This window comes from Panthera pardus, unplaced genomic scaffold (genome assembly GCF_024362965.1).
Source record: "Panthera pardus isolate Hobbes unplaced genomic scaffold, ASM2436296v1 HiC_scaffold_6, whole genome shotgun sequence".
In the NCBI taxonomy this organism is placed as follows: Eukaryota; Metazoa; Chordata; class Mammalia; order Carnivora; family Felidae; genus Panthera; species Panthera pardus.
In genome coordinates, this window is record NW_026526991.1 from 65949507 (window position 1) to 65976087 (window position 26581).

Here is a 26581-nt window from a genome sequence, read left to right on the forward strand (position 1 = left end):
AATCAGTTCACACTAGTTTTTAGCTGCCTGTTAAATTTTCAGGAATTTTGCAAGCTCGTTGTTAAACAAGCCACTATTAAAAAGTATCTAAACATACAATTGAATAAACGATATTAAAAATAAAATAGATACTAAAAACTCATCTCTTCCTATACTACATTGTACTATTATATATAGGCTTATGAAGTTATTTATATGTATTGTATCTAGATATTGTTGTTTTTATTCTTTTTTCTCTTTGCTTTTCAGTTTGCGAAGTTTCTATTGACATATCTTTAAACTCACTGATTCTTTACTTGGTTGTGTCCAGTGTATTGATAAGCCCATCAAAGGCATTCATTTCCTTTACAGTGTTCTTCAGTTTTGTTTTGTTTTTTTTTTTTCCCTGAAGTAAGCTCTAGGCCTAACATGGGGCTTTAACTCATGACTCTAAGATCAAAAGTCTACTGACTGTGAGCCAGCCAGGCACCCCTATTACAGTGTTTTTTATGTGATATTTCCTTTTGTAATTTTTTTTTTTTTTTTTTTTTTTTTTTTTAGAGAAAGAGAGTAGGAGTGGGAGAGAGGGAAAGAGGGAGATAGAGAATCCTATGCTCCATGCTGAGCATGGAGCCTGATGTGGCACTTGAATTCATGACCCTGGGATCATGACCTGAGCCGACATCAAGAGCCGACACTCAACCAACTAAATCACCCAGGCGCCCCTCTAACATTCCCTTTTGATTCTTAGCTTTCATCTCCCTGCTTGCATTACTCATCTTTGTTGCATGTTGTCCACTTCTTCCTTTAGAGTCCTTAGCATATTAGTCAGTTAAATTCCCAGTTTGATAATTCCAAAATTATCAAAAGTCTGGTTCTGATGCTTGCTTTGTCTCTTGAACAGTACTTTTTGCCTTTTGGTATGCCTTATAATCTTTTTGTAGAAAGTTAGATGTGACATATTGGGTAAAAGGAATGGGGGTTTTATATTTATCTGTTTGGGAATTAGGCTGGTATTTCCTGTTTGCTATGGCTATACCTGTCAGAGGCTAAAATTTCCTCTGATGTCTCTGTCTCCCATGTTATCTTTGGGTTTACCTACAGACTCCTTAAATAGGGTCTGAATTTTTAGTTCCTTCCATTGTAATCCTGTTATTATACAGATCTACTGATGTGTTGATAAGAGGGGGAAGCTGGGGAAGTGGTTTTTTTTTTTTTTTTTAAGTTTATTTATTTTGAGAGAGAGAGCATGAGCAGGGGAAGGGCAAAGAGAGAGGGAGAGAAAGAGAATCCAAAGCAGGCTCCACACTGTCAGTGGCGAGCCTGATGCAGGGCTGGAACTCATGAACTGTGAAATCATGACCTGAGCCGAAAACAAGAGTCATCCGCTTAACCCGACTGAGCCACCCAGGTGCCCCGGGGGGAAGCATTTTATAATCCTATCAGGTCTCAGTATTTTAGTGAGTTTGTGTCCTCCCTGGACTGACCTTCACAAATGCTTATTAACTTATTCCCCTCCCCCACCCCCATCTTAGGTGAAACCAGAAGGCTAGAGGAGGCTGGAGTTGGTTATTTTCCTTCTCCTATGTTGGTTAGGCTCTGTTAAGTAGCTACCATTGAGGACAGGCCTTTGTTAAGGAGAACTGAATGCTCTGGGTCTATTTCCAAGTATTTTTTCTCTCTCCCTGCCAGAAGGATGAGGGGATTTTTCTCCAATCTTCATAGTAAGACCTATGGGGCTCCTGGAGGTAAAACTCATGAAAATGTGGGGGCCCTCAGGAGTTGTTGTTTTTGTTTCAATCTCTCAATCTAGCCTATGTGCAATCTCCAGCAGTTAGTCAACTGCCCAAGTATTCCTATCAGTTTCTGGTTTCAAAAGTAGTTTTTGCTCCCAGTAAGTCATGAGTTTCTGTTCTGCCTCTTCTGATTCTGTCTTTCTAGTTTTTATAGTGGAGGTTTGCCCTGTCATGTCAGTTCTCTGCTGGATCTAACAAGGGTTGTTGATTTTCAGTTTGTTCATGTTTTTTTGTTGTTATGAGAACAGGGGCAATGACTTCCAAGCTCTTTACATATCAGATTGGAAACCAGAAGTCCCTGTCTATTGTTATCTATACGGAGGAAATACTACGTGATGGTGTGTTCATCTCTTCCCAATTTCATGCTCAGTGATGTCATATTTGTAGCCTGAAATTGGCCATAATGGGAGAATTTACAATACAGAATTGGCAAATGCTACAAACAAAAGCTTGATTTATTTATTTTGTTGACTAGACTTAAGAAAGCGATAAGAGAATAAATTAATGTAGATTAAGTTTAAAAGTGTATCATGTTGGGGCACTTTGGTGGCCCAATTGGTTAAGCCTCTGACTTTGGCTCAGGTCATGATCTCACGGTTTATGAGTTGGAGCCCTACATCAGGTTCTCTCCTGTTGGCATAGACCATACTTCAGACCCTCTGTCTTTCCCTCTCTCTGCCCCTGCCCCACTCTCTCTCTCTCTAAAATAAACATATTAAAAAAAATAAACATAAAAAAAGTATATCATGTCTATAGCCATTAAATTGTCAATAGCTCAAAAAATTGAAAGATTCTTCAAGTTTTCAAAAACTATTATCCAAGTCAGCAAAAATGTTGCTCAAGTCACTGAAAATAAGTGGAGTTCCAACATTGAGTCTCATTGTTTCACTTTTATTTTATTGATTAACATAAATGAAAATGTCAACCAATAGTCAAAACTATTCTCATTTGTCAAATGAAATCACAGGTTAGTTCTTAAAACAAGAATTTGGCAAAACTGGAGGCGCCTGGGTGGCTCAGTCGGTTGGGTGGCCAACTTTGGCTCAGGTCATAATCTCATGGCTCGTGAGTTGGAGCCCCACATCAGGCTCTGTGCTGATAGCTCAGAGCTTGGAGCCTGTTTCAGATTCTGTGTCTCTCTCTGCCCCTTCCCGCTCATGCTCTGTCTTTCTCTCCTTCAAATATAAATAAACATTAAAAAAAAAAAAGAATTCAGCAAAAGTGGGTTAAAGTATTCTGTGAGAATCAACTGGCTATAAGAAATTTATGATAAAGATTGTAGGCATGCCTGGGTGACTCGGTCGGTTAAACTCAGGTCTTGATGTCATGGTTCCTGAGTTTGAGCCCTGCGTCGGGCTCTGTGCTGACAACTCAGAGCCTGGAGCCTGCTTTGGGTTCTGTGTCTCCCTCTCTTTCTGCCCTTCCCCAACTTGTGCTCTGTTTCTCTCTGTCTCTCTGTCTCAATAAACATTGATTTAATGTTTAAATAAACATTAAAAAAAAAGAAATTTATGATAAAGATTGTATACTCTATTTTTTAGAAATTGTGTGCTACACATCTTTTATGTTGGTAAATTTATGTATAAACTTATGTACATATATGTACACATATAATTATTTTCTGGATAGCTAGTTGTTAATAATTTACCAGAACACCCACACACCATGGCCAATTTCAAGCTATCAGAGTGACATCAACTGAATGTGGAATTAGGAACAGTTACAAATGGCACACCGTCTTTTCATGTTTTAATTTGGAGACTCTACAAATGTTAGCAAGAAATTTTTGGGGGGAAATTTCTTTTTTAAATGTTTAAGAGAGGGAGAGAGAGAGAGAGAGTGGGGGCAGGGAGAGGCAGAGAGAGAGAGAGAGAGAGAGAGAGAGAGAGAGAGAGAGAGAGAAAGAGAGAATCCCAAGCAGGCTCTGAGCTGTCTGTGCATGCAGAGTCTGATGCAGGGCTCAATCTCATGAACTGTGAGATACTGACCTGAGCCTAAATCAAGAGTCACCTAACTGACTGAGCCACCCAGGGGTCCTGGAAAGAAACTGTTTTAACAGTAGTAGATGGTAATGTTCAACGTGGATGAAATACGACATTTGTAAGCACAATGCAAAATAAGATCAAACCATGCGATATGGTATAATCCTACATTCAGAACAAGATTAATCTAGTTATGAGGAAGAATAGCTTGATTGGTTTCATTTATAGGAAATAGGGTCCTATTTAAATTAAAAAAAGAAGAGAAAAAAAGGAAAATTCCTCTGGTTTAAGATTTTGTCAATTGTTCTTTCAGAACAACTTATCTGAAGGTTAACATTATTTTTTATTTATTTTTAATTTTAAATGTTTTTACTTATTTTTGAGAGAGAGAGGCAGAGCATGAGTGGGGGAGGGGCAAAGAGAGACAACACACACACACACCAACTCTGAAGCAGGCTCCAGGCTCTGATCTGTCAGCTCAGAGTCCAAGGTGGGGCTTGAACTCATGGACCGTGAGATGACGTCCTAGCTGAAGTTGGATGCTTAACTGACTGAGCCACCCAGACGCCCTGAAGGTTAACATTATTTTGACAATAAACATGCAGTGAATACCTACTATGTGCCAGATGGTGTCCCGCCAGGATCCAGAGATAACATTTAAGATCACACAGCTAGTTAAAAGAACAGCTGGGAATTTTAAGGACATTACACTAAGTGAAACAAGCCAGTCACAGAAAGACAAACACTGTATGATTCCACTTATATGAGATAGCTAAAGCAGTCAAACTCATAGAAGCACAATATTGAATGGGGGTTGTCAGAGGTGTGAAGAGAGGGAAATGAGGAGTTGTTCAATAGGTATGGAGTTTCAGTTCTGCTAAATGAAAAAGTTGTAGAGACCAGTTGCATAACAATGTGATTACAGTTGACCCTATGGAATGTACATTTTTAAGTACACTTAAAAATGGCTGAAGGTTAACAACAACAACAAAAAAGAGCTGGGATTTGAATCCAGGCCTGATGCAAAACTCATGTTTAGCAATTATTATTATTGCTGCCTACTTTCAAATATTTATCTTCAGTCAAAGAATATTTCCTTTCTCATATTTCCTGTATGCCTGGGTAGCAAGGCATTGATTACCACCTGCATTGCCTAGAGCTTAGCAGATACTGCTAACTTTTTCTTAGAACTTTTTCTTGGAAGACTGGTATACTCAGCCAGGATAGCAAATTCAAAATGGAGTCATTAGTCCAAGGGATCAAATAGAGAACCAAACACAGGTCAGAGAAACAGGCAAGAGGGTTCTGGGAGAAATAATTTTGGCTGTTTAAAAGATTATATAATGACTATATAATTGAAAAAATGCTTATTCTACTAAAAGAAACAAGTCTGTGATATCAGAAGTTTCAAATCATACATTTTTTTAAATGTTATAACCTGAAATAAGTCACTTAAATCTTCCTGAACCTCAGTTTTTCTGTAGTAAAATGTCGCTAATGCTAACTGTAGGTAGTAGATGGCAGAGAAGGGCCTGAAATGGAAGGAAATACTTCTGAGAATGAATTAGAATCCAACTGAGTGAGAACAGCCACGTCTAAAATGGTGAAACTCAAAATATTATAAAAGACAAAGATTCTAAATCTATACCAATTTAATTAAGGCAAATTGAGTGTTTTAGAAAAGCAAGAATACAGTTTACTAGAATGGAAAGAATTATGGCATTAGATTTGATTTAAAAACCTACACTTGTAAGCAGTGTAGCGTAGGGCAAACTACTTAATCTCCCCGAGCCCGTTTCTTTATTGTAGGGTGTTGTGAGCAAATATTTGACAAATATTTATTGACTACTAGGGCCAGGACTGCACTAGGTAAGTGCTATGGACACAAAGATGAAGAAGGCATTGTCCTTGCCCTCAATTTTAATATAATAAACACTATGATAACATCTAATCAATGTTTTCTATGTTCCTATGATCCAGGTACTATTACAAAGGCTTTTAACTAATTATAGCTTCATTTAATCCTTCTCACAACCTGTAGGTACTATTATTACCATTTCCATTTATACGAGAGGCACAAAGAGGCTAAGTATCTTGCCCGTGCGTTCAGCTGGAGTGTATCTCGACGGAGGACAAGGACTTACAAACTTGTGCGTGTGTTATGTGGAGGTGGAAGCTTTCCACAATGAAGGAGTTTTAGTTCATTCGTCCGCCAAACGAGGACTGAAGTACTACTATCTCTTGGTAGTGATATTGGGCCTTTTAAATGAAGAGTCAATAGTGCGCCTGGAACATAGCAATCACTAAATTAAAAAAAAAAAAAAATTTGAGAGGGAGGAAGGGCAGAGAGAGGAACAGAGGATGGAAGTCGGCCCTGTGCTGAGAGAGCCCCACCCAAGGCTTGAACTCCCGAACTGTGAGATCATGCATGACCTGAGCTGAAGTCCGAAGCTTAACTAACTGAGCCACCCAGGCGCCCCATAATCGCTAAATTCATTAACACTATTCATTTCATTTCATTCCCTTATGTTGAATCACTGTAGCAAGGGATAGGAATTTTTTCAAGGCTTTGGATAAATGTTGTAAAGCGGCTTTGTAAACGGGTAGTTTACACTGTTACCAACAACCTAACAGCTTTCTTGTTGCTTTATATTACGATATATGATAGGGTCACTCTTTTTGATTACTTTCTTCAGTTTTCGACAGTCTCACCTGTTTTCTGTCAAGTTCAGAATCGGCACCATTTTTATACCTCCACCTCCACCACAAACGAAATTCTCTGAAGAACCACCGAGGGGCGCGTGGGCGGGCGCCTACGCCCGCCACAACAGTTACCCCGCCACTTCTTCCACCACGCCAAGGCTAAACCCAGATCTCGCGGGAGGAGATGGGGTTTCAAACGAGAACTTCTAACCCCACCCTACCCCCAGGGGTCACATGACTGGCGCCTGCGTCCTAGACTCAAGGTCTTTCCTGGTTGCCTACTGGCTGTTAATTCGGCTACAGGCTGTCGTGAGGTCCATTCCGGAAGTAGACCCCTGATCTAGTCCTTCTTTGCGGAAGCCTGTCACAACCTAGCCGTCCATCCTCCAGCGGAAGTTCGTCACGTCGCGGTTGCCCCCGCACAGCGGATGTGTGTCGCCGCTTAGGTGACGCTGGGAAGTGCTTGCAGCCTCCGCCGCTGCCTTCTGGTTGAAGCACTATGGAGGGAGAGAGGAAGAACAACAACAAACGGTGGTATTTTACTCGAGAACAGCTGGAAAACAGCCCGTCCCGTCGTTTTGGCCTGGACCCAGATAAAGAACTTTCTTCTCGCCAGCAGGCGGCCAATCTGCTCCAGGACATGGGACAACGTCTTAACGTGTATCCTTGCGGCCTAGGCCTCCGGCCTTGGAGTCAGACCCGCCTAGCTCGGGCGTCCAGGCCTCAGGCTATGTCAGGGACGGAAGAGGGAACAGGGTAGGCAGGGGCTGAATGTCGAGGTGGTAGAACCTGCGTTGGGGCAGCCTCCAATTCAGTGTTTGCGCGAGGGAAGCGAAGCGGAGTTAATTTCCCGCTCGCTCACCAGTGCCATCAGCCTTGCTGGGAATTCGTATCCTTCGCAGTTTTGTGTTTTAACCAGCCTTTCCTAGTCCCTTTTCGTTGTGTTGTAGTCTCTTGGTCTGGTGACTTTCAGATTGTACTTTTCCGCTATGCCCTACGGGTTTGGTAGAGGTTTCACTGTTGATGGCTGCCTCTTGAACTTAGTGTTTAAAGAGAGTTTTGAGAAATTCAAGACCTGAAGGGCTTATAAAGAAAGGGTGACCTAGAATTAATGCCCCAGCTTAGGTTCAAAATCCGTTCCTCCCAATTATTAGCTGTTTAGGAAACTTGTCAAATTCTTGGTTTTCTCGTCTGTAAAATGGAGTGTTACCCCTTGCATGTAGTTTCTGTGCCCAACACAATGCGTGGTATTTAGATTTTCAAATGGTAGCTACTGTTAAAACTATAGAATTCCAGAGGAAAGAAGGATGTCAGTTTCTGTTCGTAAGGATACAGACCCAAGGATCTAATGTTTTAAAAAAGCATTTAAATAAATAAGCACTTACAAATGTTGGGTTTTTAAATTACTCAGAGTTCTAATGTGTATTTTCTTTGCATTTCAAAGATCAGGTAACTTAATGACTTATTTCACTTGAAGTATTTTTGTTAGAAAATATACTCATTTTGTAACAGACAAAGCGTATATAGTTTTAAAGTCTGAGAGTGGAAAATTATTTCTGGGTGGATTAAGTGTGTTGGGTTAAGTGTGTTTCTGAGTGGATTAAGTGTGTTGCTGGCTGTAATGTTTGTGTCTTAAAGTTGTGCTCCTCTCAAAAGAAGTGTCCTCTTTGTTGCAGATATCCATTTTGTTTCCTAAGCATCAGTTCAGTACTGAGTTAAGCTTTTTTTTTGTTTTAAATTCTGTTTCCATACATCTAATCCTTTTTTATATGTGTGTTGTTGTTAAGGTTGTTGACGTCATGGGATGACGACCTTTTCTCTGAATAACAACCCACATTGTCTTCTGAGGGCTTTAGAAGTAAAGGCATTTAAGTTTTTTTCTTGTCAGTGAATGAATATAAAATCATTCCATAGTGTTTCTGGTCCAAGGGATCACCATATGAAAAGGCTTATTAGTTGCCAGAGACAAGTGGGAGTGGAAAGTTAATTTCTAGAGGTCAGAAGGTGAGGAGATAGTGGAGTCATACCTAGGGGCCGGATCACGGAAGGTGTAATGTTGTAAGTCATGTGAAGAGATACCCTGAGCTAATGGATCACCACTGCAAGATTTTCAGGAGGCAAGTGACTGGTTTAGGTCTTAGGTAAATTTTTTATATCCTTCTTGATCCCCACGTGCTAAGAAGCTTGCTTGTGTATCAATTTAGCATATTGTTATATTGAATATCTGTTGTATGTATGTAAGGCATTATGTTAGGTGTCAATTGGTGGTTAATAACTTGGTGAAAGAAAACAGATTTGCTCTTTAATTTGGAAAATTATGTATGATTTTCCTTTAGAAGCATGTATTGTGCATGGCTGCATGGTCCTTTTGGGAGGATATACAGGTTGTATTTTCGGGAATCGTGCTGCCAGTCTGTTTTGGGGCCTTAACGAACATTTTAGCTCACAATTGACTATCAACACTGCTATAGTATACATGCATCGATTCTACATGATTCAGTCCTTTACACAGTTCCATCGAAATGTAAGTCTTTTTTTGTATGTGTAATCCTTTCGTGATCGATTCCGACGTGTGTGTGTTTGTGATCTTTGTTGGTGAACTGGGATTTCAATGGGATCATTATGTGCCACACTGAATCCAGTTCTTCCAATTTTCCTGCTTAGGTAGTTATTTGGTAGGCTTAGTGTATCCTTAGAATAGGTGGATTCTCTATAAAAAGATTATTGAACACTTAAACTTAGCATTTTGGGGATGGGAGAGGAGCAGTAAAGGGGAAACAATGCTTAATTTCAGTGTAATTTTTGAAATACTAAATAATAATATAGTCACAGGAAAACAGGTGAACGTAAATGATTCAGTGACCAGTTGGGAAGGGAAGGCACATTATGTGATGACTGGGGGGTGACTTTTAAGACAGGAAAAAGAAAATAATAGTAATAAAGGGATTTTTTTTTTCTGGACAGAATTGTAAATAGTGCTATTTTCAGTTTTGATACCTGAAATGGTCCTATTTAACATTATTATAAGTGACTTGGAAGCGAGTGCATAGTGATTTCCCAGTTGCAGGTAAGACTATATTTGTTTAATAAAATCACAAGGTAATAGGGTTAAACCTGATGAATACTTCGTATGGATTTGTGAGTCAAATATTTCATCTTTTTTTTAAAGAAAGGTTATGTTTTGTGGAAAAGTTTTCAAGACTTGTCCTTAGGATGATAGCCTTGACCTCTTTTTTTTTTTTTTTTTTTTTTTAATGCCATAGAAAGAGAATCTGTGAAGCTAGCTATTGCTCCTGTAAGATATTGGCATACTCACAGGAAACCCTTTGGATCTGTGGATTAAGTGTTCCGAATTTTTGCCAATTATCCAGTCAGCTTGGCTTTGTCCTATCAGTAGACCTTTTACCTGCAACCATGCCCTACCTCTGATTGCAAGGAGCAAACTAAGACAGAGAAAAGCATTTATTGAGGGTATCTGATAGTTCTAGAATAGAAGGCAGTGTGGATAAAGAATGAAATTTGAAGACAAAGTCCATAGCTGTCTTGCCAATTCTAAAAGTTTTCTAAATGTCTTCTCTTTTATTATGGTAAAGTATATTTTTTCCTTATTTCCTATGTATTATACGCTTAGCAAGGACAGAGACTCACTTTTCTGTATATCCTCCAAAGCACCTTCAGTAAATTTGAATGAATATGACTTGATAATTATTCAATATAGAGAGACTCTAGTGGATGACACGACCTTTCCCAAAATCCCGTGACTTTAAATTTGGGATTGTTGTTTCTCTCTAGAGAATTGATTTTAGGCACATTTGAAAATTAACAGATCAAAAATATCACCTTTTAATATCTTAATTTTTAAGAGTTTACTTGTGATAAGTTGAAATTCAAATTATAAAGCACATCATACATTATTGTAGCATTGATATTTGTCCAGTCAAGCTGCCATGCATTTTTCATGTTATTATTTTTTTTTACCATTACAAAGGTAATAAATACTTATGGTAAAAATTAATATAGAAATGTATAATGTAGGGGTGCCTAGGTGACTCAGTCGGTTAAGGGTCTGACTCTTGATTTCAGGTCATGGTCTCACAGTTCATGAGATCAAGCCCCACATTGGGCTCACTGCTGGCAGTGTAGAGTCTGTTGGGATTCTCTCTCCCTGCCTCTTCCCCACTCGCACACTCTCCCTCTCTCTCAAAATAAATGAATAAACTTAAAAAAAAAAGTAGGAAAGAAAGACATGTATAATGTGGAAAGTGAAAGCTCCTTTGTAATCCCACCCTCCGGAGGTAACCACTGATAAATGTTTTGTCATTTTGGGTCTTGGACATTTTTTTATAAATATACTAGTATTTATTTCTAGTAAAAAAATCATTTCTTACTATACTCTTATGCGAGTTGCTTTTATCAGTTAACTGTATATTCTATCTTTTTGTATTGGTTTTTCATTACAGTTGACTTTTGAACAGGGTGGGGATGGGGCACTGACCCCCACATAGTCAAAAATCCACATATAACTTTTGATTGCCCAAACACTTAACTAATAGCCTGCTGTTGACCAGAAGCCTTACCAATAACACAGTCAACACATCGTTTTTTGTGTGTGTTATATATACCATATCCTTACAATAAAATATGCTGGAGAAAAGAAAATACTAAAATCATGAGGAAGAGAAAATACATTTATAGTACTGGACTATATTTATAGAAAAAAACCCACATATAAGTGGACCCACACAGTTCAAACCCGTGGGTTTTTTTTGTTTGTTTTTTTGTTTGTTTTTTTTTTTTTTTTTTAGTTTTTTTTTTAATGTTTGTTTATTTTTGAGAAAGAGACAGAGTGTGAATGGGGGAGGGGCAGAGAGAGGCAGAGACATAGAATCTGAAACAGGCTCCAGGCTCTGAGCACAGAGCCTGACACAGGGCTCGAACTCACAAACTGGGAGATCATGACCTGAGCCGAAGTCAGATGCTTAACCCATTGGGCCACCCAGGTGCCCCAAACCCCAAATGTGCCCCCAATGTGTTTTTGAGGGTCACTATACTTTAAATGGTCACATAGTATTTATTTGTGTAGTTACTATAATTTATGTCAGCTCCCTATTGGTAGATATTTGGGTTGTTTCTAGTTTATTAATTACAAATAGTGTTACATAAAATTGGTACATACATAGTATGTGACTTATGTGCTTGTTCTAATATAAATTCCTATAGGTGAATTGCTGTGTCCGGGAGACTGCATTTGAAAAATTTTTATGTCAGTTTGCCCTACTGAGATAATATCAGTATACATTGTTTCATTGTGCCAGTTTGCCCTACTGAAAGATTATATCAGTATGCATTGTTTATAGCACTGTAAGAGAGGATCCTTTTCTCTGCTTCATCACAAATAACTTGTATTCATTACATCAGAACTTCTATTCATTACATCAGGAAATGCCAAGTTTTAACTACTTGTTGAGCACTTGGGATACAGTGGTGAACAAGATAGAGGTAGTCCTAAATTATTTTCTTAATTTACATTTCTTCAGTTAGTGAAGTTGAGTTTCTTACACCTATTGGTCATTGTTCTTATGAAATTGAAGAATTGACTAAAAATTGTTGATTCCCTTTGTCCCGCTTTTATCCTGATTTCCTAATTTATATGAGCTCTTATGTATTACAGCTGTATTTCACATGTTGTGGGTACTTTTCTCATTTTTCAGTGTTTTGGAGCCTAGAGCTCTTGCTTTTTAAACATTTGTTTTTTAAAAAAATTTATTGAAGTTGAACAGTAGAGCATAAAAATCTGAAGTGTGCAACTTGATTAATTTTTGCATTATTGTATTTTGCATCACTTATATCAAGATAAAATATATTTCAAACACCCTGGAAGATAGAGAGGTTGCCTTTCAATGGAAGTAAGTTTTATTTCTTTAGTGAACATGATTGAATGATTTATTTTTACTTAAATAGATTTATTTTTACTTAAATACTGGCATTGCATTACTCTCGTTTTGAGAAGAAATTTAACCTCATGAATTGAATTTCTATATGTATTATTTTAAATATTTTCAAATGGGGGAATATAAAATTAGTGGTGAGCAACTTGGTATGTGTGTTTATGTTGTATTTCATATATTGTAAAATGTGGGTGTTGTATTTTGATACCTAACTGATTTGATTATGTGTATTTTCTTCTGATTAGCTAATCCGTAAGGGGTCAAACTTAGTGGTTAAGAGGATGGGCTCTGGAGTGAGACCTGTCTAGATTTGGATTTTTGTTGCACTGCTTACTAGTTCTATGGCTTTGGGTAAGTTACATAGGCCTCAGTTTTTTTTCATCTCTTTGGAGTCAGTAACAGTGCCTGTCTCATAGAGTATTAATAAGATTTAAATGAATTAATTTACAAAATGCCTGTACATAGCAAACAAATATTAAGTGGCATTTTTATTCTTTTATTTTTTTAATTTTTATTTTTTTTAATGTTTTTTAATGTTTATTCATTTTTGAGAGACAGAGACAGAGTACGAGCAGGAGGAGGAGCAGAGAGAGGGGGAGACACAGAATCGGAAGCAGGCTCCAGGCTCTGAGCTGTCAGCATGGAGCCTGAGGTGGGGCTGGAACTCACTGACTGCGAGATCGTGACCTGAGCCGAAGTCGGACGCTTAACTGACTGAGCCACCCAGGCGCCCCAGCGTTTTTATTCTTTTAAAATGTAGGAGCGCCTGGGTGGCTCAGTCAGTTAAGCGTCTGACTTCGGCTCAGGTCATGATCTCACGGTTCATGGGTTCGAGCCCCGCATCCGGCTCTGCGCTGGCAGTGCGGAGCCTGCTTGGGATTCTCACTCTCTCCTCTTGCTCAGCCCTTCTCCCACTCACTCTTTGTCTCTTTCAAATAAATAAACTTAAGTAAAACAAAATGGAGAAAATCTTAAACTCTTACCTGGTATAAGAATTCCTCTTAGAAACTGCCTTTAATGGGAAAATGTTTTGCTAAACTGGCTTGGTAAGTGATTCCATGAGGAACAATGAGTATTTACATGGTTGACTGCACAAAAGTTAGATTAAAGTTTATCTCTTGTAGTCACTTCATTATTATCTTGCATTCTTAGTTATTGTTAGTATACTATGTTTTAGTTTCTGCCTTTCAAATATATTTTTAGCTCTTTGAAGGCAAAGTTGTAGGCTTAGAATCTTAGTATTGTCATTAAGTAGTTCTTTTCCATTTTTTCAAATCCGTTATAAAGTCCTGTTAATTTTTATAGTGTTAACTGTTTTTATGTCTCTATTGGTGCGCAGTCATCATCATAAAATTAAAAGAAGACAGAGAGTAAAGGAGGAAATGATGATATTCTTACACTGTTTGGAGATAACCCTGTTACCATTTTAGGATTTTTTTTTTCTGCGTGCAAATACATACATTTAGTGAAACCCTATTAATTTTCTAAAATCATGTCTGTGTTTTTTTTCCCCTCCTTATTTGTATTGCTAGTTCCTACTCTAAACTTTATTTTTTAATACCTGGATTATTAATTTTTTTTTTAAATTACCTTTTAATGCATTTCATTCTTTGTTCCTTTCGGTCCCTCCTGGGACCAAAGATATCTTTCTAAATGTTTCTTAAACTATACATTTTTTTCCCTAAAATCTTTAGCGTCACTCTTTTGTGTGTTGTTTTTTTAATGTTCATTTTATTTATTTTTGAGAGAGAGAGAGAAAGCGTGCGCACATGCATGTGAAGGGGGCGGGGCAGAGAGAGAGAGAGAGACCGAGAATTCCAAGCAGGCTCCCCACTGCCAGCGCAGATCCCGACACTGGACTTGATGCCACAAACCATGAGATCATGACCTGAGCCCGAAATTGGACCTTAACCAACTGAACCATCCAGGCGCCCCTAGTGTCACTCTCTTGTTAAAGATCTTTTGTGTTCCATATCCTGTTATCTGTGTCACCTACTCAGTTTAGTGTGCTTCCTGCTCTGATTCCCCACATCTTGTTCATGACAATTTTCCTCTGGTTCTGCTGTGCTTATCCTAAGGTCTAGGAATGTATGTATATGGAGCTGGCTGCATACAAATAGGGCTCCATACAAATATGAAGGAAATATGCAGCCAATATGAAGGAAGAGAATTGTTACTGTGAATTGAATTTGTGGATAAAAATCTCTTCTAGCAAAGTAGCAGATAGCAGGGATACAAATAAGTATTAGAATGCTTGTCAGTTCTACTCAGTAAAGTGGATATTTAAGTTGTATAAAAAATTATTTATTGTATTTCTTTGACTCCTGCCTCTTGCCATTTCCATCTTTGATTCATTGAAGTATTCTTGTTAAGATTCAAAAGAATTCTTCCTGAGGTTTTCTAGATCACTACCAAGCTACACTTATGTCCTATTGCTCTAATCTCTTATATTGTTTAGTGACTGAATTTGTTGTCTACTTGTGTGTTGGCTTGAGATTCTTTCCCTCCCTAAGTGCTTTCTTTGTATAGCCTCTTGAATGTAATAATATTCTTTGAATTCCCTTGAGATTTGTGCTCCCTCATATGTAAGTGTACTTGAGATAATTCACATAAAATAAAATTTATCCTTTAAAGTGTATGATTAGCTGGTTTTAAAGTGTACAGTTAACACACAAAGGTGTGCAACTTCACCATGATCTAATTCCACAACATTTATATTACCCCAGAAAGAAACTTCTTAAGCATTAGTGGTCGCTCCCATTCTTCTCTTCTAGCTCCTGGCGACCACTAATTACTTTCAGTGTACTCCTTTAAAAAAAAGTATACAGAGGGCTATGATATAAACTTAAAGAAAGAATTTCATTTTAAATGAAAAGCCAACTATTTACACCTAGTAGTTTCTTGCATTAGGTATTTAGTTTGTTGAAGGATTGGTTTTCAGGAGTGGATGTGAATTAATGGGTAGGAGAGGGGAGGATATTTTAAGTAGAAGAAAAGGCATTAACAAGAAGTGATGAAGTTGAGGCAGGCCAAGAACTTGGTTTGAGACTTAGTTCTTTTTTAGATCTCCTTCGATCTAGGAATAAATACGATTTATTTTCTCTCCATCCAGTCTGTGGCTCCAGCGGCCTTATTTCTAGCAGCTAAAGTAGAGGAGCAACCAAAAAAATTGGAACACGTCATCAAGGTAGCACATGCTTGTCTCCATCCACAGGAATCACTTCCTGATACTAGGAGTGAGGTAAGGGATTAATTACACATATCTGTTTTTCTTTATTTTGATGATGATTTAATTTTGTAACTTTGATTTGCTGAAGTCTAAATGGGGGCTGTTAAACTTTCAGTGTTTTCCTTTACAAAAAATCAGAAACGTTATGGCAAAAGTTAATTGTATACATTATAGTAAAATTGGAAAACACAGGAAAACAGAAAGAAAATATATTATTTAGATATAATTTGAACCACGGATATGTAGGTGAATCATTATTTCCAGCTGCTTTTCTATGAGTAGCCACACACGTACATATTTTGTATGTCTTTTTCACTTATTATTATCCCAGATATTTTCTTTTTTTAATATATATTTTTTAAGTTTATTTATTTATTTTGAGAGAGTGAGAGATTGGGGCAGAGGGAGAGGGAGAAAGAGAATCCCAAGCAGGTTCTGCACTGTCAGCATAAGGACTGGCACGACGCTCAAATTTCCAAACCATGAGATCATGACCTAAACCGAAACAAGAGGTGGTCACTTAACCGACTGACCCACCCAGGTGCCCCCCAAATATTTTCCCATCTTATTCTCCATTTTCTTTAAATGTTGAGATAATTTATTTCCTTATGTACATACATAATCATTCATTCTCTGCTAACATAATTTCCAACTTTTTACCAGTATAATATTGTGAATAGTACTCTTACAAGTATATTTTTGTTGTGAATTCTTAAAAAAATGAGTCCTGTTACTTTTTTTTTTCAACTTTTAAAGAAATTACAAAAGATTTATATGCTTGTTATGAAAGAACCCAAACATTTGGGGCGCCCGTGTGGCTCAGTTGGTTAAGCGACTGGCTTCCGCTCAGGTCATGACCTTGCAGTTCTTAATTCAAGCCCTTGCATCAGGCTCTCTGCTGTCACTGCAGAGCCTGCTTCGGATCTTCCGGCTCCCTCTCTCTTTGTCCCTCCCCTGATGGTGCACTTTCTCAAAAATAAACATGGAGAAAAAAAAAAGAATCCAAACATTTAAGAATCATTTGAAGTAAAAGTTAAAGCTCATCTTCCTTCCTCTTAGCAAGATATTACTGATTATAATTCCAGTATATATTCATCAGACCTTTGTCCTATGCATGTGCACATAGCTTTTTTTTACCCTCCATTTTTTAAAGAGGGGAAACTCTGTCCTGGCTTTAGTAGTCTGTTTGGGGTGCGGGGGGTGCCTGGGTGGCCAGATGGTTGAGTGTCCAGCTCTTGGTTTTGGCTTAGGTTATGATCTCACAGTTTGTGAGTTCAAGCCCCATGTTGGGCTCTGCACTGGCAGCACGGAACCTATCTAGAAACTTCTCTCTTCTTCTTTCCCTGCCCCTCCCCTTCTTGTGTGCTCTCTCTAGAGTGTGTTCTCTCGCTTTCTCAAAATAAATAAACTTAAAGTCTTGTTGGAGAGTGATGAGTTGTGAGAAATTTTGAGGTCTGACCATTTGTAAGTATTTAAACTATGGGTTTCTGTTACTAGATTACTTCCGTCTCTTACAATGGATGCATGAGTCATCCTTTATCAAATAAATTTGCGTGTTTTGCTCATATTGGAGAAAGTAATTTTTGAGAGGGTTCTTTTTATTTTGATAATAGCCCCTAATTATGTGAATTGTTTTGCAGTGTCTTGACATCATTTTCTCTGGGTACAGCAGTAGCTCTTCTTGAAAGACTTATATTGCCCTGGACATTTTTTTTTTTTTTTTTTTTTTGGCTTTAGACTAGTAAATAACACTGGTCCATAGAACTGACCAAATAAAACAAAATTTTATTTTAACAAAGTAAAACAAAAAATAATTCTCACTTTTTTCCCTTTAAAGTGTATTTATATAACTTCTCACCTGAGTTTCTTTTTTTTTTTTTTTAATTTTTTTAATGTTTATTTATTTTTGAGAGACAGAGAGAGACTGCATATGAGCAGAGGAGGGGCGGAGGGGCAGAGAGGGAGAGGGAGGCACAGAATCCAAAGCCGTTTCCAGGCTCTGAGCTGTCAGCACAGAGCCCAATGTGGGGCTCAAACTCAGGAACCGTGACATCATGACCTGAGCCAAAATCAGATGCGTAACTGACTGAACCATCCAGGTGCCCCTCACTTGAGTTTCTATTCCTCATGAGATGATGAATCTTTTTTTTTCTTTTTTTTTTTTTTTTGTAAGTATAATTTATTGTCAAATTGGTTTCCATACAACACCCAGTGCTCACATGAGATGATGAATCTTAGAAGATATTTTCTTCACTATATGGAGAGGAGAACTGGCATAGTTTAAGTCCTTACTGGACTTCCTCAGGATCATAAAGTGGAAACTTCACTACAGTATATAGATCTAACTCCTCCCTCAGTCTCATTTTCCTAGAGGTCTAGACCATTCCTTTCCAATAGAAATATAATGGGAGTCATGTGTAATTAAAAATTTTTGACATTTCATTGAATTTGATTTAAAATCTTCATTTAAAAAATGGAATGTTCATTTAAAAGAAGAAATTTTAATGATTTTATATAATTTAACACTAAATATAATATCAGCATAAAATCAATATTAAAACATTATTGAGGTAATTTGCATCATTTTTTTAAATTAAGTCTTCAAAATTTGATGTATATTCTATTACACATTTAAATTTAGCTACATTTTAAGTGCTCAGTAGCCATGTGTGGAGAGTGGCTATAGTATTGGCTGGTACAAATCTGAGAGAGTTTTTTTCTGTTAGTTTATTCCCTTTTCCTTTGAACTCTTCTTATAATTTTTAGAAATCTACCTCAAAGGTTTATCAGTAGTCAAATGTTTGATATTGCCTATAGTACTATAGGAAGGATCTACAGATGTATTTTGGTGATGTTGAAAAAGATGTATTTTTAATTATCTGTGTCTACATCACAAATATTATTCTTGAAAGTGAGCCAAATCTCTGGTGCCTTTTCTGTAGCCAGTTATCAATAAAGTGTTAGATCTCAGTATACTACTTTTTTTCTTCTTTTAAGAGGAGAATTTGTGCTGAATAGATACAAGGATTCTATTTTAGTTCCTACTCTACCTCCTAACTCCATTCCTGCCTTTTGTTGCTTTGGTTTCCCTGGAAGGGGTGTTAGAATTGTTTACACTTCATATAGTGTGCCTTTTTGGGGAATAATTTATCTATCTTCTCACCTGCAGGCTTACCTGCAACAAGTTCAAGATCTGGTGATATTAGAAAGCATAATTCTGCAGACTTTAGGTAAGTTTATTTTTCTTTAAAACATTAAAAAATGAATGTAATATAATATTTTAAAATTTGCAAAATAGGAAACAGGAAGAAAATTTCTACTGAAGGTTTTTGCAAATTATAGAGGTTGTAGAGTGTGGAGAGTGCAGGTATAGCCAACCTATAGAGTAGCAGTTAGCAGGGTGTTTAAATTTTGGGTTCATGATTTGCTTTTTAAGGTTGGTCAATTTTTAAAAAAGTTTTTTTAAGTGTTTGTTTATTTTTGAGAGAGACTCACACATACACTGAGTGTGAGCGGGGGAGGGGCAGAGAGAGAGGGAGACACAGATTCTGAAGCAGGCTCCAGGCTCTGAGCTGTCAGCAGGGCTCGGACCTCATGAACTGTGAGGTCATGACCTGAGCTGAAGTCCGATGCTTAACCAAATGAGCCACCCAGGCACCCCCGTTTTTAACTCTCTGATAAATAATGGCAGAAACTAAAGAACTTTTTTCCTTTATGGATTTTTATGATCTGTTTGTCATTATATTTATTTTATTACTATTATTATTATAATAATATATTTTTAATTTTATTTTTTATTTTTAAAAATTTACATCCAAATTAGCATATAGTGAAACAATGATTTCAGGACTAGATTCTTTAATGGCCCTTACCCATTTAGCCCATCCCCCCTCCTGCAAGCCCTCCAGTAACCCTCAGTTTGTTCTCCATATTTATGAGTCTTTTCTGTTTTGTCCCCCTCCCTGTTTTTATATTAATTTTGTTTCCCTTCCCTTAGGTTCATCTGTTTTGTCTCTTAAAGTCCTCATATGAGTGAAGTCCTATGATTTTTGTCTTTCTCTGACTAATTTCACTTAGCATAATACCCTCCAGTTCCATCCATGTAGTTGCAAATGGCAAGATTTCATTCTTTTTGATTGCCGAATAATACTCCATTGTATATATATACCACATTTTCTTTATCCATTCATCCATCAGTGGACATTTGGGCTCTTTCCACACTTTGGCTATTGTTGATAGTGCTGCTGTAAACATGGGGGTGCATGTGTCCCTTCGAAACAGCACACCTGTATCCCTTGGATAAATGCCTAGTAGTGCAATTGCTGGGTTATAGGGTAGTTCTATTTTTAGTTTTTTGAGGAACCTCCATACTATTTTCCAGAGTGGCTGCACCACCTTGCATTCCCATGTTTGTCATTATATTTAGATATAGCATTTATTTTTAAAATTGGTGGTCAGTGTTTAGCAAAGTGGAGGTGGAGAAATTCAAGCTATCATGGTTGATGGGCAATGCTGATGATGCTATTATCTATTATTATTTTTATCAGAGACACTGCTTTTAAAAGCTTACCAAATATGGAAAACAAAGATTTTTTTCTTAGTTCTATTGGGCTATTTTTCTCTTCTCTGGGTAAGGGAAGATTTCCTGAGTCGTGTTGGAAAGTTACTGGTATAGCTGTATTTTATTGCATGTCTGTACACACAGTTCTGCAAAGCTTATCTCTGAAGTTTATGTTAATTAGCTTTTTACTTTAAATTATCTTCAAAGTAACATATTTTAGGGGACAATGATATTTTTCTGGTGGAATAAATTTTTATTAATATTTTAATGTGGAAGCCACTGAGATTTAATTTGCCTGAGTCATCCATTTAGAATAATTTACATCATGTAAATTTCTCAGTAGAATTTTTTAATTGTATCTAGAAAATTTTATTTACATATGCAAAAGAAAAGAAACTTACTAAAAATTTTTTATAGACCAATTTCTCCTTAAGTATTTTTGGTAAACACCATTTGGGGTTAAATAAATGTTTACTACTTACTATTATAAGTTAGAATGTTGAAAAGAAACAAAACTGAGATAAAAGTAGTAGTTTTTTTTTAATTCTTGTTTTATTAAAAATTTTTTTAAGGAGTATTTTTTTTGGTTTGTTTATTTTGAGAGAAAGAGAGCATGAGCAGGGGAGGGGCAGAGATGGAGGGAGAGAGAGGATCTTAAGCAGGCCCCACACTGTCAGTGCAGAGCCCAACGTGGGGCTCCAACTGTGAGACCATGACCCGAACCAAGACGCTTAACTGACTGAGCCACCCAGGTGCCCCAAGAGGAATAGGTTTTAAAATGTTTTCTCAAGGTTAAGCTTTAGAAGTTATACTTGAATGACTGTTTATTCTAACCTTATATTCTATTGTCCCTAGAAAAAGTGTTTTCTATTTAGAGATTATTGGTTCCTCAGGAGTCTTAAAAGTGCATTAGCTTTATTATCTAGCTCAAGATATAAGTGTCATTGAAGATCATATGTCTTAGAGAAGAGCATGCTGTGTATGTTGTGTGACCCTCTTAGCCTCTGAACAGCACTTTTGGGAGAGGAAAATGAGAGAGGCCTTTAATGATGACTCAGATAGAAGTATAAAATGACTCTAGTATCTTTAGCTTTTTAACTAGTTATTTTATTTTTTTAAAAGGATTTGAACTAACAATTGATCATCCACATACACATGTGGTAAAGTGCACTCAACTGGTTCGAGGTAAGGAATCCCAACTTGAAACGGTTGTCTTAAATTGTTTTACCATTTAATGGCTATGATTTATTTATGGTGGACAGATATATAACAGCTAATTTAGCTAGAAGTTAAATTGAAAGGACTACCTGGTTTAAATCAAAATGAGTGTTTCTAACTTGGGATTTTATTTTATTAAAAAAATTTTTTTAATGTTTATATTTGGGAGAGAAAGAGCGCGAGCGAGCACAAGTCGGGGAGGGCCAGAGAGAGAGGGAGACAAAGAATCTGAAGCAGGCTCCAGGCTCTGAGCTGTCAGCACAGAGCCCAACGCAGGGCTCAAACTCATGAACCATGAGATCATGACCTGAGTTGAAGTCGGACACTTAACTGACTGAGCCACCCAGGCACCCCTCTAACTTGGCATTTTAAAGTTGAGTTGGTGGGACTCAAACCCACCAATGGTGGGATCATGACCTGAGCTGAAGTCAGACGCTTAACTGACTGAGTCACCCAGGTGCCCCGAGGATTTTTTTTTTTTTAATGTTTATTTTTGAGAGAGAATGAGAAAGAACATGCGTGTGGGAGAGGGGCAGAGAGAGAGGGAGACAGAGAATCTGAAGCAGGCTCTGTGCTGTCAGTGCAGAGCCTGATTTGGGGCTTGAACTCACGAACCATAAGATTATGATGAACCCAAGTTGGACGCTTAACCCACTGAGTTACCTAGGTGCCCTGGGTTCTTGGTTCTTAAATTTTTTAAGAAAAATTCTCCGGTTAAAGAGAATTAGCCTCTTGAGGATGTTTCTCAGAGCCTGGAGCAGATTTTATAAAGTCAAATCATGAGTATCTAATAGCAGTTTAAGGTTATCTTGGGAGTGGTGATCTTAATTTGATTTTAGGGTTGATTGTCCTAGGCCACTCAGAGGATCATGTAGAATTTATTTGACTTATTTCCATGATTGACAAACCCTTGGCAGGACTTCCTTTTTTTTTCTAATTTAACCTAGTAGCTATAATTGCATGAAACCTTGTTCCTTTTACTTAGTTTAATAGTAGTAGCAATATCTAGACACTTGTGCATTGGATTGCCTTTTCATTTTGTAGATGAAACTAACATTTGGCTTTATTTTATATTTTGCTAATGTGTGCTTCATCTGTAAATTCCCAAAGTTTTCCCAACTTTTTGTGCAGCATTGGTGGTATAGTGGTGAGCATAGCTGCCTTCCAAAGTTTCCCCAAGTTCTTTATATTTTGAAAGCATAAGAAGGTTTATTTTGAACAAGGATAAGGTTAAAGAGAGGTAGATACATGCTAATATTGAAAAGACTAAGTTTTAAGAAAGATTAAAATTGGCTTTATTTTACCCAGAGAAGTTTTTGGGGAAAGAGGGATGTGTCATTGTTGTTTTTTTTTTCCCCTTGATTATGATATGTCAGTAATTCATGTTATTTGATGATTTGGGGTATGAATCACAGGATACTCCATTAAAAACCTTTTTTTTTTTTTTTTTTAAAGCACAAATCACTTTTACCAAATATATCAAGGTCTTCTGGGTTCTGATCTTGCCTCTAAATTAGTTCATCTTCCAGTTCAGTATTTCTCAGTGAACTCTTGCATCAGAATTTCTGGGTTACCTGTTAAAAATGCTTGTATCCTTCTCCAGACATACTGAGTCACACTGTAGGGAGGATGTCCAGGAATTGCATTTTAAACAAGTACCCCAAATATTTGGTGTGTAGAAAGCTTGCGTTCCTAGGTCTGGAAGCAGCATAGTTACTGTAATTACAAAAACTAATTTGTCACTTTTGGTATAATGTTAAAGAGCAGGTGATCAAGGACCCTGTCTGCCTTATTCGTTATGATATTCTCTACGTGGAAATATTAAATGTTCACTAAATGATTGTTGAGAATGAAAGGAACTAATAATTTTTCCCCTCCCCCCCTTTTTTTTTTTTAGCAAGCAAGGACTTAGCACAGACTTCTTACTTCATGGCAACCAACAGGTTTATATTTTAATATTTTTCCCTTATATTTTGGGATAGGACTTTACTTGGGTTGGAATTGTCACCTTTTGAGGGGTATGTGGAAAGATACCAGGTCTGGCACTTAGTAAACTAGAACCCAAGGACCCAGGGTGGATCTTTGATAACAATGTGTTAACAGACAATTCTCTGGTAAATGTTGATTTTTCTATACAGTTTTCATACTGTACCTTAAATTTCCATGCTGTTTAACTTGCTAAGGTAATATAATTATGCAGTACTGATTGTTTGGTAGCCTACTCAATTCTGCATGTCTTACCTTTCTTTAAAATATCCAAGAGCATAGTTCTGTAAGTTTAGGTAAACTTGGGGTTCATTGACAGTGACTGAGAATCTAATTTGGAGGATTCTGCAATAATTATGATAATGAAAAGACTTCCTTTTTCTTCCTCCATTCCAGATAAATTGGCATATATATATGTGTAAAGAGTTATAATAATTTTCTTTTTTCTTGCTTTAAAATAATTAATATATAACTTGTATTACCAAATTATTTGCTCATTCTCATCTCTAATTGATTGTTCATGGAAACCAAAGATAACTTCTGTTGACTGCCGGGACTAAGAAGTTCACTTTTATAGCCTGATAGGAGACATTTTTGAAGTAAACCATCAATCAGCCACATTCACAATTAAGAGAGTGATTGTCTATTCGTTATTTTAAGTGGACCAGACCTGTGATTGGCAAGAGACCAGATAATTTTAAGGGGGTTTTAAGTATTTGGTTTAGGGGTTACACATAGCCAAAATCTTACAATTTTCCTTAAGTTCTAAGCTTCTTCTCAGAAGAAGCTTATTTTAATAGATCCTTATTTTAAATAACAGAGTTCCTTGTCTGTTTGGTTTTGGTCCTGGTCCTGGTCCTTGTCCTTCGTCAGTATGTGGATTGAGTGATGTGTAGCCAAAATGTTTAGAAATGTTACCTGAGTGGGCAGGTGGGTTAATGGAAAGTCATGTTGAGTGCTGGATCAGAGCACTGGATATTTCTTGCCCTTTTTACTCCCCAGTGTTTTTTTTTTTTTTTTTTTTTAACTTTTTTTTTTCTTTTTAAATAATGGAGAGTTTTAACTTTGGGTTCAGAATTGAGAGCTCATGACACTCTCTTGTTTCCTTCCCTCTGATGTCAGCCTGCATTTGACCACATTTAGCCTGCAGTACACACCTCCTGTGGTGGCCTGTGTCTGCATTCATCTGGCTTGCAAGTGGTCCAACTGGGAGATCCCAGTCTCAACTGATGGGAAGCACTGGTGGGAGTATGTTGACGCCACTGTGACCTTGGAACTTTTAGATGGTAAGTTTTAGAGTAAGGGACCTTTGAAAGCACTTGCTCTTGATCTGTCACATATCTGGCCCAAAGTGACTTGATTCAGAAGAAAATAGTTAGTTGAGGTTATTCTTGGTTTTTCCTTGTGCTTTAAGTTTTTCTCAAATGTTCTATTTCATTTGTAGAACTGACACATGAATTTCTACAGATTCTGGAGAAAACTCCCAACAGGCTCAAACGAATTCGGAATTGGAGGGTAAGAATTTTTGCTGTCAGCTTGCGGTACAAAACTATTTTTTTTTCTTTTGACTGCACAGTGAATATAGCAGAATTGGATACGTACCCCATGTTTGGAATTTTCCTTTTCTTAGTTATATACTGATAGCTTCATAGCTTGGATACTGGCCCAGAAGTCCATGGTGGTAGGTAATAGCAGGATTTGTTTTGTGTTGTGCAACTCCTGTGATATAGTCAGTTAGCAACATTGGTTGAGTGTTTTCTGTGTGGAGACTTTTGGGAAAAGTATGGCTTCTCTGAGTCATAAAAGTGTTGACTTCTGGTACAGGAAAGATGGAGTTGCAGGGTTAGAGCTGGTATCATGCTGTCTTTGACATTATTTGCTTTTTAAGTTTGTTTTTTTTAATGTTTATTTATTTTTGAGAGAGAGACAGAGCATGAACAGGGAGGGGTAAGGAGAGAGGGAGACACAGAGGATGAGGCAGGCTCCAGGCTCTGAGCTGTCAGCACAGAGCCCGATGGATGTGGGGCTCGAATTCATGAACTGTGAGATCATGACCTGAGCCAAAGGTGGACACTTAACCAACTGAGCCACCCAGGCACCCTGACATTATTTGCTTTTTAAATGGATTTTAGAACTTTGTTTTTATTTAGATTGTAGGCTAAAGTTGTATTTCAAATATTTTTCAAAGTTTTACTTATGCATAATGGAATCTTTTTTCCCCCTAGTGTCAGATAGAAAGTTTGTTTTAAGATGTTCCCTGCATTCTCAGAAATCCAGATTGATAAACTTAATTTCATTCTTCTGAGCTCAGTGAATTGTAGAAAATGAGTTTGCCTAGGATTCAAAGGAGGCTTATGAGTACATAGGTCACCATGGTAATCACATCACACCTCACCAATATTTCTGGAATTTGCTTTTGGACTAACTGCTGTCCTATGCAGTCATAAGGCATAGACGTTCACAAATGGATTTTAGATATGCACAGATTCACTTTTTTAATTGCCTGTAGCATTGGTATAGATTAATGTAACTTTTTTGGCAGGTGATAGAACACCTAACGAGATTGACCCCTTTAGCAAATTTTCGCATATACAGTACTATATTGTTAAACTACAGACATTATGTTGTATAGTGGGTCTCTAGGACTTACCTTGTATAACTGGCACTTTGTACCCTTTGACTAACATGTCCTTGTTTTCCTCCTCCCCCCAGGCCACTATCTGTTTTGTCTATATGAGTTTAACTATTTTAGATTTCTCATATAAGTGAGATCATGCAGTGTTTTTGTCTTTCTGTGTCTAGCATATTTCACAGCAAAAGGCCTTCCAGGTTTGTTCATATTATGGCAGATGGCTGGATTTCCATCTTTTTTTCTTTTTAATTTTGGTAAAATACATATAACATTAAAGTTACCATCTTAACTATTTTTTTTAATTATTTTAATGTTTCATTTATTTTTGAGGGAGAAAGAGAGAGAGACAGAGACAGCAGGAGCAGGGGAGGGACAGAGAGAGGGAGACCCAGAATCTGAAGACAGGCTCCAGACTCTGAGCTAGCTGTCAGCACAGAGGCCGATGTGGGGCTTGAACTCACGAACCATGAAATCATGACCTGAGCCAAAGTCAGACGCTTAACTGACTGAGCCCCCAGGGGACCCCATCTTAACTATTTTTAAGTGT

At 37.4% G+C, this 26581-nt stretch overlaps 1 protein-coding gene across 3 annotated transcripts in view; it reads left to right on the forward strand.

Moving 5' to 3' along the window:
• The window catches only part of CCNT1 (cyclin T1), a 47699-nt gene that overhangs the window by 7907 nt on the left and 13211 nt on the right, over positions 1-26581 (forward strand). Inside the window, exons 1-8 of one of the 3 annotated variants that reach the window (XM_019419204.2) lie at positions 6637-7120; positions 8903-8984; positions 15521-15649; positions 18807-18867; positions 21321-21383; positions 23314-23359; positions 24525-24688; positions 24847-24917. In XM_019419204.2, the coding sequence (XP_019274749.2) occupies positions 6960-7120; positions 8903-8984; positions 15521-15649; positions 18807-18867; positions 21321-21383; positions 23314-23359; positions 24525-24688; positions 24847-24917 (777 nt within the window). In that variant the 5' untranslated portion in view covers positions 6637-6959. Of the gene's footprint in view, positions 1-5798; positions 7121-7175; positions 7350-8902; positions 8985-15520; positions 15650-18806; positions 18868-21320; positions 21384-23313; positions 23360-24524; positions 24689-24846; positions 24918-26581 lie in introns of those variants that run through there. The other 2 variants (XM_053895688.1, XR_002072417.2) reach the window with 2 other exon arrangements.